At 44.2% G+C, this 15461-nt stretch overlaps 1 protein-coding gene across 6 annotated transcripts in view; it reads right to left on the bottom strand.

Annotated features, from left to right (window-relative positions):
* ARMH4 (armadillo like helical domain containing 4) overlaps positions 1 to 15461 on the bottom strand; it is a 72097-nt gene that overhangs the window by 14289 nt on the left and 42347 nt on the right. For all 6 annotated transcript variants that reach the window (XM_058163013.1, XM_058163011.1, XM_058163016.1 and 3 more), the window contains one exon: positions 3504 to 3535. In XM_058163013.1, coding sequence (XP_058018996.1) covers positions 3504 to 3535 — 32 coding nt within the window. The remainder of the gene's footprint in view (positions 1 to 3503; positions 3536 to 15461) is intronic.

Here is a 15461-nt window from a genome sequence, read left to right on the forward strand (position 1 = left end):
TTCTTGTTTGGATTACTGCAACGTGGTCTACTTGGGGTTGTCCCTGAAGAGCATTCGGAAGCTTCAGCTGGTACAGAATGCAGCTGCACATGTACTAAACACCACTTGAGCTTCATTATTAATATTCTCATCGTTCCCATCACCAATCTCTTTCCACTTATGACTGTATGACTATAACTTGTTGCTGGCAATCCTTATGATTTATATTGATATATTGATCATCAATTGTGTTGTAAATGTTGTACCTTGATGAACGTATCTTTTCTTTTATGTACACTGAGAGCATATGCACCAAGACAAATTCCTTGTGTGTCCAATCACACTTGGCCAATAAAAAATTCTATTCTATTCTATTCTATTGGTTGTTGGTGTGCTTCAGGTGAAGTTCAAGATGCTGGTTATCACCTTTAAAGCCCTACATTGCTTGGGACCAGGTTATCTAAGGGAGTGTTTCTTCCCCAATTGTTGTGGTCCACCAGCAGTCTGCGGACCTGGCAGTGGAGTTGGACAGTGAGGAGGCTGGGGAAGACAATGGGCCAGTCCTGGAGTCAGGGGAAGGCCTGGATAAGGGGTCTGCATCGGAAGCAGAGATGGGGCCAGGGCCATCTGGGAGCGATGCGCAGACTCCGGAGCCTCCAGAGGTGGACAGCAGAGAGGCATAGGAAGAGGAGCAACCTATTCCTAATGCATGCATGCGAAGAGCTGCTAGAAGGCAAGAGCAGATGAAGCAAAAAGGATGACTCGGGAGTAAGGCCAGAAGATGATTGGCCACTCCCATAAGGCTTAATAGAGCAGCAACGATCCGATGGGTTCTTTGTAGAAAAGCAATGCTGATTCCCTTGCTTCTTGTCAGCATCTCTTGAACTTTGTGGGGTTTTTGCCAAGAAAAGCCTTATCACCAACAAAGGTTGGTGATAAGGCAGAAGGACTGTTTATGAAGAATTTGTTTTGGACTAAGCTGAGAATGAATTAATTCTCAGCTGTTCTAATAAAATAAGTTTGTTCAGGACTGAACTGGGTTTGGTAATCACTACTTGGGCCTTGGTCACAATACCAATAGTTTCTACCTATCCAATGTTGTTCGGCAAGTCAGGCACACTGTGGGTCCTCTCAGCCAAGGAATGCCAGCTAGCAGGCCCAGAAGGCAGGACCCCCCCCCACCCAAGGAACATTCCCCCTTCAGAGATTGAGATGGCCCCAACCCTACTGGCCTTTCATAAGGCTTTAAAAGCTGGCTCTGCACCTGAACCTCATGGCCCAAATGTGTGAAGGGTCCTGTTTCTTGGCTTTAAAACTGATAAGTTATTATGATAAATTATTACAATAATTTTCTTGGCTGTTATACATATATTTATTGTGTACTATTTTTAATTGTTTGGAATTGTTTGCTCTCCAGAAAAGCCAGTTGAGATGGGTGGCTATAGAAATTAAATAAATAAAATAAGAATAATGGGACTGCAGTCCAACACATCTAAAAGAGACAAGCTCAGCGAAGTCTATGTTAGTCTACTAGATCAGTCTACTAGTGTTTCTCAGCCTTAGCCATTTTAAGATGTGAAGGTTTCAGCTGGGGAATTCTGAGTTGAAGAACATTCACCATAAATATTATAAATATTTATAAATATAAATATAAATTTGTAAATATTGATTGTTTCCTGATTGCTTATTTGTACCCTATGATTATCATTAAGTGTTGTACCTTATGATTCTTGATGAACGTATCTTTTCTTTTATGTACACTGAGAGAATATGCACCAAAGACAAATTCCTTGTATGTCCAATCACACGTGGCCAATAAAAAAATTCTGTTCTGTTCTGTTCTGTTCTGTTCTGTTCTGTTCAATTCTATTCTATTCTATTCTATTCTATTCTATTCTATATGATGCTAAAGTTGAAGAATGCTGGTCCTAAAGTTTATCATATGTCGGAATACCCTGCATCTGCTGAAGATCACATCCTCAATCTTGATAATCTATGCAGCAAAGCACTGCTAAAGCACTGTAAAACACTCCAATTTCAGTTCCTAGTTACAATTTGCTTTCTTTCCTGGGAAGGAACATGCACTGTCCTGCCCTTGTTTCTGGCAATATGGAGAAGCTACATGCAAAGTGTTCAAACGACTTTACCTCCCCACAAAGGAATTGTAAAATCCAAGTGAGGATTCCTGCATCTCGCACCTCTCTCCCCCTGTGGATTCTATCATGGAAAACCTACTTAAAATAAATGTATCTGCTACACAATGTTTAGGTATATGTTGCATATCAAGAAGACTGTGGAATGGCAAGGCTCCAGATATATAAGCAGTAAATCCTCAGGGTGATTAGCAGAATTGGGGCATATACAGTATTTCCACGCATTATTCTGCTTCTACTAATTCTTAAGGGAAGAGGATAGAATCCAGGCCTTGTAGCAAAAATTGCTCCTGGTAGTACTCGGGATAAAAAAAGGAAGGGTATGATACACCAAAATAGTCTTCCCTTTGAAATGTGTTGGAACTGTAAATCTCAATTCTATAGCACTCATAATCCAGAAGATGCCATTATAAAAATTGAATCCAAGGCTCGAGAAGCACAAATGACCACAGGACTCCAGCAAAACAGCACAGGTACCTTGATGCCATCCCATAGCGATGTGCAATAAAATCATGATGCACGTGACACCACTTATGGAGATTCATGGTCATAATTCCACTCATAAAACAATTGTGCTCTCTGCTACCCATCCAGAAACTGTCTGAGTCTTATCAAAAGCTATGAATTAAAACAGGGGCCCCAATCCCTGGGCCGTGGCCCATTACTGGGCCATGTCCTTTTTTGGAACCGGGCCGCACGAGAGGCTGGCTGGTGCGCATGCGCAACTGCACTCATGTAAGGGGCACCCCAAAAGTTTCTCTTCTCTCTTGCATGAATGGAGCTATGTGTGTGTACATACTGGCCTGCCACTCATGTGGCCTGGTTCCCCTCTGTCCCGCTAGGCATGCCACCAAGCCACCTTCTCCCAATGCTCCAAAAGTGGAGCGGTGAGAGCAGAGGCTGAGTGGGGACTGGTGCACCCTGCTTAGCTTCACTGACTCACCAAGGCTACCTGCGCAGGACACCCGATCTGCTTTTGGAGCATCGGGCAGCCTCGATGAGTCTGAAGGAGCACGAGACTGAGCCACCCACCAAAGGCTTCTCTTCTCCATGCCAAAAGCTTTTGCAAATGAGTGAAAGGCTTTGGGCGAGCGATCTGGCGCTGCTTCAGGCCTTCTATCCGTTTGCAAAAACTTTTGGCACGCTGAAGGAATGCGAAACCACATCCCAAAGGCTTCTCTTCTCTCTTGTGTGAGTGGAACTGCACAGCCCTGTTCCCCTCTCCCCCCTCCCCACCGGCTGGGCTGCCAAGCCGCAAAGGTTGGGGACCACTGGATTAAAAGATCATCTCTCCATAGTGGATTTCTAAAAGTAAAAAAAAAAAAAATACAGTGCATTTTAAAATAAATTATACTGAGAAGAGCTCCCTACCTTGTCTTTCAGTTTTTCCATCCAGCTTCTCACTAGAAAATTAATAACATAAAATTAATTGCAATCAAAAGTCACTGAACATTATAGTAGCATAAAGCCAACATTAACCCAATTTTGTAGAGGATTAGAAGCTCCCCAACATCTGGAGACCTTTCTCCATGGTAGAGTACAGATAGTCCTCGATTTACAACTGTTGATTTAGTGACCGCTCAAAGTTACAACGGCACTGGAAAAAGTGACTTATGACCATTTTTCACGCTTACGAACTTTCTAGCATCCCCATGGTCACGTGATTTTCATTTGGATGCTTGACAAATGGTTCATATTTATGATGGTTGCACTGTCCCGGGGTCATGAGATCATTATTTTTTTTTTGCGACCTTCTGACAAGCAAAGGGGCCGGGATAGCTCAGGCAATAGAGAAGCCTGTTATTAGAACACAAAGCCTGCAATTACTGCAGGTTCGAGCCCGGCCCAAGGTTGACTCAGCCTTCCACCCTTTATAAGGTAGGTAAAATGAGGACCCAGATTGTTGGGGGGGCAATAAGTTGACTTTGTAAAAAAATATACAAATAGAATGAGACTATTGTCTTATACACTGTAAGCCGCCCTGAGTCTTCGGAGAAGGGCGGGGTATAAATGTAAACAAAAAAAAAAGTCAATGGAGAGGCCAGATTCACTTAACAATCGTGCTACTAATTTAACAACTGCAATGATTCGCTTAACGAATGTGGCAAGAAAAATGTAAAATGGGGCCAAAGTCATTTAACAAATTTCTCACTTAGCAACATAAATTCTGGTCTCAATTGTGGACGTAAGTCAAGGACTACTGCATATACAATGGCCCCAAAGGCAGTGAACTCAGCAGCCCCGCCCAAGATTTCAGTGTGTGGACAAGACCCTTTCTGAGACATGATTAAAACGCCCAGAAGGTGGACTGGGTGACCACCAGCGGTGCTTGGGTGAATAGCTCTACCCCACAGCCTCTTCTTCGAATCCTTGAACAGGCACCTAAGCAAATCGATGTAAATATCACAATGAGATGGTGAAGAACATATAATATTATAACTATGCAAAATATTTGTTGTTGTTAGTTGCGAAGTCGTGTCCGACCCATCGCGACCCCATGGACAACATTCCTCCAGGCCTTCCTGTCCTCTACCATCCTCTGGAGTCCATTTAAACTCATGCCTACTGCTTCAGTGACTCCATCCAGCCACTTCGTTCTCTGTCGTCCCATTCTTCTTTTGCCCCAATCTTTCCCAGCATTAGGCTCTTCTCCAGTGAGTCCCTCTTTCTCATTAGGTGGCCAAAGTATTTCAGTTTCATCTTCAGGATCTGGCCTTCTAAAGAGCAGTCAGGGTTGATCTCCTCTAGAACTGACTTGTTTGTTCCAGTCCAAGGGACTCGCAGGAGTCTTCTCCAGCACCAGAGTTCAAAGGCCTCAATTCTTTGGCGCTCAGCCTTTCTTATGGTCCAACCTTCACAGCCATACATTGCAACTGGGAAAACCACAGCTTTGACTATACGCACTTTGGTTGGCAGGGTAATGTCTCTGCTTTTTAGTACGCTGTCTAGATTTGCCATAGTTTTCCTCCCCAGGAGCAAGCGTCTTTAATTTCTTGGCTGCAGTCCTCATCTGCGGTAATCTTGGAGCCCAGGAAAATAAAATCTGTCACTACCTCCATTTCTTCACCATATATAGTTTGCTATATTCTTGCAGTGCTTTTAGAATTATGCCCAAAGTTGAGTAGCAGCTTTTCTGCTACAACGTAAGTGATCATTATGCTGCAGTTACAGTATGTTTAAAATGGGTTTTTGCACTATAGCGCATTTTGTAAGCAAAATAACAATCTGGGATTTGAACCAAAGCCAATCCAGTTCAGATCAAGCTAGAAAACTACCCTGACACTGCTTTCTATAAGAATTTGCAAAAAAAAAAAAAAGTATCCTCAGTATGATGACTCAGTAGAAATGGCTTCGTTAAACCTACTGATGCCAAGAGAAGATTAAGTTATTAAGAGCTGTTGTCCTTGATAACTGTTTCAGTGAATAAATAGACTTATAGCCAAGTTCCAGAGTATAAATAAAAGCAAGAGTCCCTAACCAATTCTTTGGAAGCATCTCTAAACCTGCAACTGATTGTGTATTGTGTAACTGACTTTCAGTGTATTCGATCTAACTAGGCAACCCATGACCCATCAGGTTATTGTTTCAGATGCATCATGATTTCAAAAATATTTACATAACCTAAACAAAAGGATAGAATGACCATAGGGAGGGAGAAAAAAAAGCAGTGGGAATAGGGACGATTTCTGATTCCCTGCCGGCTTCCCCACTGACTTTGCTTGTGGGAAGCTTGCAGGGAGAAAGTCAATGGGAAAGCCAGCAGGGAAAGGTCGCAAGTGGCTCCGGTATGTCTTCCCTACTTGCACACCTTCCCCAGGGCCACTTCTGCACCCTCGTGCACCCTCCCCATCTCACCCCCGTGTGCAAATACCCCAATCTGGGCTGCACTATGGCACACCCTCCCTGACCCTTGCCGTGCCTCTTATGCAACCTTTTACTTCCTCCATACAGATCCTTCCTACGAAGAGATTGCAAAACAGTGTTCTCCAGAGGGGTTGAGAAGGAATATTTATCCTGCCTAAACCATGCTCAGTGCCTTTCAAAGAAACACTGAGGTTGCCTCTACTCCCTCTCTTAATTTCTTTAGGAAGTTGTGTCGAGCACTGGGGAAATCAGGAGATTCAGGCAGTTCAAGTGAGTATAAAGATTTATTGCAAGCTTAAGCTCTCTACCAGATTCTAACCAACTGACAGTTAAGGGAAATGTGCTGGAGTTAAGAGAGGCATTCAAGGTGGGCTGGACTTAGACTCTTGTGGGCATGCAGGGACTCATGACGTATGACGTGTTTGACCCAGGAGTGAAATGCTCTCGGTTCGGAGGGGATCGTCCGATCCGGTAGCGATGGCAGCAGGTGGTTCGGAGAACCAGTAATAAAAATCCCTGCCCCTACCCCCATCCCAGCTGAGCCGCACAATCATCAGAGGTGGTTTTTTTTACTTTTAAAAGCATTTTTTCTTCGGCCAAAAAAATGCTTTTAAAAGGGAAAAAAAGCCTCTGATGATTGCGTGACTCAGCTGGGAACGTCAGAACCCTTTAAAAGCATTTTTTCTACAACCTCTTTGGCCGAAGAGGTTGTAAAAAAAATGTTTTTAAAAGGTTCTGGCGATCAGGCAACTCAGCTGGGAGTTGCTTTTTTTTTTCCTCTGCCGATCCCAGTTGAGTTGCCTGATCATCACAGGCTTTTAAAAGCATTTTTTTACAACCTCTTCGGCTGGGATCAGCCGAAAAATGCTTTTAAAAGTTAAAAAAAAAAAAAAGTTGGCCATGGCCACACAGTCACATTACACATACACACACACCAAGTCATGCCCACAGAACCGGTAGTAACAAACTTTACAATTCACCCCTGGTTTGACCCCTCCATCAGGCTCAGCCTGGTCATCTCCTACAAGTTGCTTATTACTTATTTCTTTGGAATTAAGATTTTTCCAAAAGACAAGGTGTATTAAACTGGGAGGTTTTCCTTCCACTCTAGACAAAAGAAACTCTCAGTAAATTTATGGAATAATAAGAGAAGCTTTAACTTTTGACAAACACCAAAAGGGGGAATAAAATGTTGGTTTTGGAAAGTTAAGATGCTAGATGGACTTGAAAGAATATTTCCTGTAGGGTGCTTAAAAATTTATAAAACAGTATAGGAAGTCTTTGAAACTACTTGTAAGAGATCCTCCTGTGGGAAGATTTTGTTGATTGGAAAATAAACTGATGATCAGAAGGGACCTGAAGGGGAGAACAAAAGATTATTCTTGAAGGAAAACAGACACGTTAATACAATGGAGTAATACTTTTTGACTATAGAAGAAATAAAGCTGTTTCGGAACGATTTACTCAGAGGCTACTTACAACAGCAAGTGATACTATAGCAGAGGATGTACAAGATCAACAAATTTTATGGGATAAAAGAGCAAACTGACAGAAGTTTTTAAAAATGTTGGATATGGAAAAAGATATGGATTTCAATATGGATTTTAAAATGCTAGAACGTAAGACCGCTATGGGAATTAATAAATTTATTTATTTTATCAATAAAACCAGCTGATGTGGGATGCAACCAAGAAGAGTGTGGCAGGATGGCTCATTGGTATAAGGATTCCTGCCATGGGCAGGGGGTTGGACTAGAGGACCTTTGAGGTCTCTTCCAGTCCTATGACTCTATGTCCTAATAATCAAGGAGGAAATAATAAAGCAGAAGATGAGTTGGAAAGCCTTCTACTTTGGATTTATCGAAGGAATGTGTGGAACAAAAAAAAACCTCTTCCTGAAAAGAGATAAAAAGTTCAAGCTGTGCTTTGAAGGAGATAAAAGAGAAAGTGATAAGAAATCATCTTGTGAGACAGTGTACGATGGGAAGATTTATAAAGTGAACCTGCTGAATAAGAGTTAAAATACATATATTTTGTCATTTTTCTTCTTTTCTTCATTTTTTAAATATTTTTCTCAGTTTGCATTAGTTTGTTACCTTTTTATTTGTAAATAATTTATTTAATCAAATTATTGGGGGGGGGGGGAAATGGTGATGGCATAACCATGGCTGAGTATAGCAGTGCACCTTTTCCTAATTCCAATCCCACAGGACTAATAGATCACAGATTTTGGATGCATTGGGTAAGTTAGTCCGTCTGAGGTATCTTGTTGCTTTATGATGCACCTTTCCAGTTGCAGGTTACAAACAGACAAACTTGTGACACAAGAGTGTTTGTGTATATAGATACGTTAGGTATACAGTGTAAGTTATGGCACATAACTGTTTCACTATATTCTACATTGCTTAAATCAGAGGTGTCACACTCGATTTCATTGAGGGTTGTGTTTGACCTCCAGAGGCCGGGGTGGCCAGCTCAATGCCACTAATGTCGGGGATGCCTGTGGTGGCCCAAATGCTCTGCCAGAGAAAATGGAGCTCCATTTTCGGCTGCCACAGCCTCCTGCAACCCTTTGCCAGTGAAAATGGAGCTCAGGAGGCCCACATTTTTGTTGGCAGAAACACCGTGGGCTTCGCTGTTTCCAGGGTGGCCCTGTGGGCCATATCTAAGTACTCCGTGGCTGGATCTGGCCCCTGTGCCTTGAGTTTGACACACCTGGCTTAGACCCTTCTTTAGCTAAGATTCTGAAATTTGGAGTAGTTTCAGAAAAGGGTTATACAGGTAATCAAAGGCCTGAAATTGCAAAGATTTGAATCATTGTGTGCAAACTGGGCAATTGTGTAAATTTGTTTAATAAAATAACAAAGGAAACAACTGAGGGAGGTGGATATGTTTAGCTTTTAGAAAAGTTGACAGGTTATGCGACAGCACTGTTCAAATATCTGAAGGGGTGCCACTGTTTGTTCTCCATTGACTGAATGGAAGATACACAATAATAGAGTTATGTTACAGGAAATAGATTCCAACTGAATTTTAGAGATAAAAACCTCCTAAAAGTAAGAACATTTCAACAGCAAAACCAATTGGTAAACCGGTGATGGTGTTCCAAAAGAGGTCGGATAGCCTTTAATCCACATTCCTGCACTAAGCAAAGGGTTAGTCTTGATGGTGTAAATAAACCCTTCTAACTTCACGACTGTGGTTTTACATCAGAGAGGCTGAGAAATTTAATTTAGCCTGGAAGAAAAACAGAAGCTAATGCTTCATGTCCCAGTTTCTGTACCATGAAGAAGGTTGCTTTTTTTCCCTTTTATGAAATAAGATGACAGGATCTCAGCAACTTTAAAAAGGATGAAATCCTAGAGGTGATGTTTTCCCTCTAACAGCATCCTTAGGGCTGAGAAGGCTATATCGGATTGATTTTTGCTTGGCGCTTACTAAAATGAGGTATATGAACAAGAAAGCAGCCATCCCTCAGCTTCCTTCTGGTTTCAGAGTGACCATATGGTAGCACTGTCCCAAAATTTGAGAGCTGCCAAGAGGGATCAACTATCTTCCAATGCACCAGAAGGTAAGACAAGAAACAATGGATGGAAACCAATCAAGGAGAGAAGCTACCTAGAACTAAGGAGACATTTCCTGATAGTTAGAACAATTAATCAGTGAAACGACTTGCATCCAGAGGTTTTGGGTCCTGCATCACTTTTAAGAAGAGACTGGACAGCCATTTCTCTGGAATGGTATAGGGCAGGGGTCTGCAAACTTGGCTCTTTTAAGACTTGTGGACTTCAACTCCCAGAGTTCCTCATCCAGCAAAGCTCTGGGAGTTGAAGTCCACAAGTCTTAAAAGAGCCAAGTTTGCAGACCCCTGGTATAGGGTCTCCTCCTTGAGCAGGGGGTTGGAATAGAAGACCTCCAAGGTCCCTTTCAAATCTGTTATCTGTTATTATTCTGACCGGTTCTATGCTGGATTACTCTGTCCCTTTTCCAGCAGCTCATTGGGAAGGAAGGAAGAGGAAGAGAGCAGGAAACCAGACAAAAGGAGAGAAAGAGTAATCACTTCCTTTTAGCTTTGCTTGTTTTTTGCAATGCAATCCCTAATATATTTACCCTACCCCAGTTTCCAGGAAATATAGCCCCTAATACCTAGTATTCTCCATCTCTCCTTTAAAGATGCAGCAGTTCTGGAAAAAAAATTGGCATCAAACTTAATTCAGAGTATCTCCTATTTACGTTCTTTCTTTCTGTCTCTAGTGCATTTAAATAAGTCTGCATTTTTCACAGTACCCTCAAAATAGTATTATTCTCTAAAACAGGTCTACAGCCCACTATACTGCACCACCCCCACTTAAGCAGCTTGTCAGTGTGGTTCCCTGGGGACATTTTTTCCCTTTCTCCCACTGATTATTTGAGAAAGCTGGAGGAGAGTAATTTTTCTATCGACTTGTGCTTTGTCAATGCTTCATACTGCTAATTGCCTAATTAGACACTCCAACAGGGTTAAAGCATCTTTAATGGAATTCTGCATCCCCTTCCCCTCCCAGCTGAAGGTCTTGGTTTTTTGAGTGAAAGTTGTCTATTTTATAATTGGGTTGGAATCAGGCAGCTAAAAGAGACTGACTGTATTCTTACAAGGTGCCTGAGTCACAGGTATGCATTTCCATTATGCAACCAGCAATTTAGCTATTACTAGACAAACCATGCCCCACTGGGTCACTGTTTCAGAAATACTTACTTACCGTGAGTGGCAAAAAAGCAATGAGAGCAGGAGCAACTTTCAACTTCCTGCCAGCTCGCCTATTGAATTTCCTTGTAGGAATCTGCCAAGATCAGAAATCTTCCTTCCTTCCTTCCTTCCTTCCTTCCTTCCTTCCTTCCTTCCTTCCTTCCTTCCTTCCTTCCTCTCCCTCCCTGTTCCTTCCTCCCTGAATCCCTGCCTCCCTCCCTTCCACCATTCCTTCCTTCCTCCTCCTTCCTTCCATCCCTGCCGCCTTCCCTCTTCTCCCTCCCCCTTCCCTCTCTCCCTAACATTTCGTCCTTCCTTTCTTCTTTCCTCCCTCGAATTCCTGCCACCTTCCCCATTTATTTTGCTTGTGGGAAGCCTGCAGCAGGTGTAGAACAAGAAACAAGTATACCTACCAGAGAACCCTGAAGCTCAACTAATACATGATGCAGAACATTCACAATTCTAGTTTTTTAAATTTCAAAGCAGCCACACAAGGCTGTTACTTGGATTGTAAGAATAATTATGAGGATGATATTCAATTGTTTCCTCTCCAAAATGCTTCCTAGTCTAGGTTGTATTTGCTGCAAAATGGGATGGAGGTTAATAAAACTATTTAAAACTGCAGATTTCTGTAAGACTAAATGGGTGAGAAGGTGATTCCCAGGAAAGAAACAGCATAGGAGAAAAGAGTTAAACCCTTTCTCGTGCAGACTATCTACCCAGATAAATTATTGACCCCTTCCACTGAGTAGCTTTGAAGTAAACATAAACAGTATATATTCACTCATCTCTACATAAATGATTCGGATCAAACTACAGCCTCATGTCTAGCTTGGATTAAAATATCCTTGTGCCTGTATTTTCCATCATGTTCTCACCACAAAAATAATATGCCTCCACTCAAATATTTCCAAGGCTTAACATCTAATAGGACCTCTATGCCCCAGCTCCTGCCAACTTAGTCGTTCAAAAGCATGCAAATGCAACTAGATAAATAAGTGCCACTTCAGTGGGAAGGTAACAGCGTTCCATGCACCTGGGCTTATAGTAGTCATGCTGGCCACATGATCATGGAAGCATCTTTGGACAACACTGGCTCCCTCAGGTAGGAAATGGAGATGAGCATACACACACACACACACACACACACACACACACACACACCCCAAGTCAGACACAACTGGACAAGGAAAGCTTGTAACTTTTTTTATTAATTTAAACTGTACAAATCTCACCAATAAAGGGCAGCAAAGAGACCACTGCACTCCAGTTATCAGGTATTCCAGGTATGGACCCAAGCTATATACCCAACCATGGTAAATCCCAACCCTTTTGAAAAATAGCTAAGTTTTTTAAAAGCATCTCAGAGGTAGGGCAACCTTAAGGAATTTATTTATTTATTTATTTATTTATTTATTTATTTATTTATTTATTTATTTAATATTGCCGCCTATTTGTCCATGGCAACTCAAGGCAGTTGACAGAATATAAAACCACATTTAAAACAATAAAAGCTAACAAAAAACAATCAAATAAATTAATATAGTACAATATAACAAAATCACCCCCCACCTCCCAACCCCCAGCAACAGCAGTTCACACGAGCCATTTAATGGGCTCCATCTCGCTCTGTGTTCCCCAGGCCCGCAGATCTTTAGCACTTTCCAGAAGAGAATTAGAGTGGGGGCCATTCTAATCTCTGGGGGAATGATGTTCCAGAGACAGGAAGCCACCATGGAGAAGGCCCTTCTTCTGGGTCCCACCAGGTGTATCTCCCTCGGGAATGGGACCCGCAGCATTCCCTGCCTCCCTGCTCTGATGGGTCGGGTAGATATGACCAGCAAGAGACGGTCCCTCAGATAACCTGGTCCCAAGCCATGAAGGGCTTTAAAGGTGACAACCAGCACCTTGAATTGCACCCAGAAGCAAATAGGCAATCACTGCAGCTCCTGCAGGAGAGTTTTATTTATTTATTTATTATTTATTTATTATTTGCATTTCTATACCGCCCTTCTCCGAAGACTTAGGGCCGTTTACAGCCAAGATAAAACACATATACAAAAGTTAAAACACAATATTTCAATTAAAAATCTGATTCAATTGGCCGAAATATTAAAATAACGAGTAAAACTATGAAACCAAACCATCAATAAAACTACCCATTAAAATTGCCATTAGGCCAGCCCTGCTCGGTGAAACAAAAAGGTCTTGAGCTCGCGCTTAAAGGTCTGGAGGTCGGGGAGTAGGCGTAGCCCCAAAGGTAATTCATTCCACAGGGCAGGTGCCCCCACAGAGAAGGCTCTTCCCCTGGGGGCCGCCAGCCGACATTGTTTGGCTGACGGCACCCTGAGGAGGCCCTCTCTGTGAGAGTGCACAGGTCGATGGGAGGCTATTGGTGGCAGTAGGCAGTCCTGTAAGTAACCTGGTCCCATGCCATGATATAGATGTGATATAGATATAGAGTTGATATAGATGTGCATACCGGGGTCTGCACAAAACCTTGCGGGCCACTGCTTTTTGCACCAACTGGAGCTTCCAGATGCTCTTCAATTTGGGAGCTCCCCTTACACATAGTCCTAGATTAACATGGCACATGGAAGTGGAGGTAGAAAAGAAGAGAAAGAAACAGTGTACTTTAGGGGGAAAAAATAAACCTTTTGTGCAGAAAACATGATTTGGAAACAGAATAATGCATTTATCATGCAATATAAAACATTACTTAGGCGAATGTCTTAATTGACCCAACCTATCCACTGGCTAACATGGAGCCTTTGGTGGATTTGTCTCACCCTTCCACCTCCCACTCCTCAGGGCAATCTTCCCATTAGCTAATGTGGAGCTGCTTTAGCCAACGCATACACCTCCCCTTTCAAGAACTCTTGGCCTGGGATGAAAACGGGGGCAGCAGAGGCAAGCTGTCACAGCCTTCACATCCTGGGCTGATGATGAGGGCTATGCACACTTTTCCAGGCAGGTTATTTGCACCGCAGGATGCTTTCTGGGAAAGAAGCGCCGCTGTGCTATGATGTCCCCAGTTGGCCTTATGCTAAGTTTTGTAGTCCTTCTATTTTGAAGTAGAGGCCCTTGGGTTCCTACTGTGACAGGTGAAGCGAAACAAACAATTACATTTTTTAAGATTGCTAAGTCTGTTGATCAGTCCAGCTAACTGCATGATTTCCCTTCAACTCACAAAGCCTTTTGGAAACCGAAGTGGCCAGAGCTGTCGAGAAGTACAAGGACTGAAAGCTTATTTTTAGCTAAACAGGAGAAGGAGGAGACCTCAGGACTTGCATAGGAAGACATGTGCCGGTTTAGCTCTGCCTGGTAAGGCCTGTTATTAAGAACACAAAGCCTGCAATTACTGCAGGTTCGAGCCCGGCCCAAGGTTGACTCAGCCTTCCATCCTTTATAAGGTAGGTAAAATGAGGACCCAGATTGTTGGGGGGGCAATAAGTTGACTTTGTAAATATATACAAATAGAATGAGACTATTGCCCTATACATTGTAAGCCGCCCTGAGTCTTCGGAGAAGGGCGGGGTATAAATGTAAACAAAAAAAAAAATATTAGCTTACTGCAGAGATATTATCTAAATCAGGCAAACAGCTGGTCCTGCCCAGCTCCTCATCCTTCCCCATCTGGACTTCCCCATGGACACTCAGCCTGGATCTTGCCTACTAGGGAACTGGGCTAACATTACTCCTGAACTGCAGCATTGTGCAAATCAAAGAGGGTGAGAATGGACAAGTGAGCAGCAGCAGCCCAAACAGGGTAGATTACATTCTTGACTCAGTGGGGGAAGGATATTGCAAAATATCCATTCCCACCCCACTCTGGGACCAGCCAGAGGTGGTATTTTCCAGTTCTCTGAACTACCGTATATACTCGAGTATAAGCCGAGTTTTTCAGCACGTTTTTGGTGCTGAAAAGCGGCCCCCTCGGCTTATACTCGAGTCTACGTCTTTGGGAACCCCGCACAGGAGGGGGTACCGAACGGACTCCCATGGAAAGGCTGGGACACACCAAGCGCGCCAAGAACGGCTTCCTGTCCTCTCCTCGCAGAGGCGGCACGGGTTCGCGAGCGGGAGGAGCAGCCGGCACCGCCCGCACCTGGCAACCGCAGGCAGCTGGCAGCGCTGCCCGGCGCTACGGGAGGGACGGGGAGCGGGCCCGCCGAGGTCTCGCGGGATTTGTCGCCCCCAGGCCGGCCCTCATTCCCGTGTCTGGCGGGCAGGACGCAAGGAAGAGGAAGCACGAGCAGACCACGACCAGACCGCCAGCGAGCACTGCGGACGGCGCAAACTTGGCGGGCTGCTGCTGCTGCTGCTGCTGCCGCCGCCGCCGCCGCCGCCGCCGCCACCGCCACCACCACGGAGCGAGCCCGACTCCTCCTGCCCAAATCGCGCCGTGCGAGTGCTGATGGGGAGCTGCCGAGTCCGGCCTGGGCTTGGCGGCTGCCGCCGCCACCGCCACCACCACGGAGCGAGCCCGACTCCTCCTGCCCGAATTGCGCTGTGCGAGTGCTGATGGGGAGCTGCCGAGTCCAGCCTGAGCAAAAAGGTCGCTCCGTGGTGGTGGTGGCGGTGGCGGTGGCGGTGGCGGCGGCAGCCGCCGCCAAGCTCAGACCAGACTCGCAGCTCCCCATCAGCACTCGCACGCGCGATTCGGCAGGAGGAGTCGGGCTCGCCTGTGGTGGTGGCGGTGGCGGCGGCGGCAGCAGCCGCCAAGCTCAGGCCGGACTC

The sequence above is a fragment of the Ahaetulla prasina genome, chromosome 1 (assembly GCF_028640845.1).
Source record: "Ahaetulla prasina isolate Xishuangbanna chromosome 1, ASM2864084v1, whole genome shotgun sequence".
Taxonomy (NCBI): Eukaryota; Metazoa; Chordata; class Lepidosauria; order Squamata; family Colubridae; genus Ahaetulla; species Ahaetulla prasina.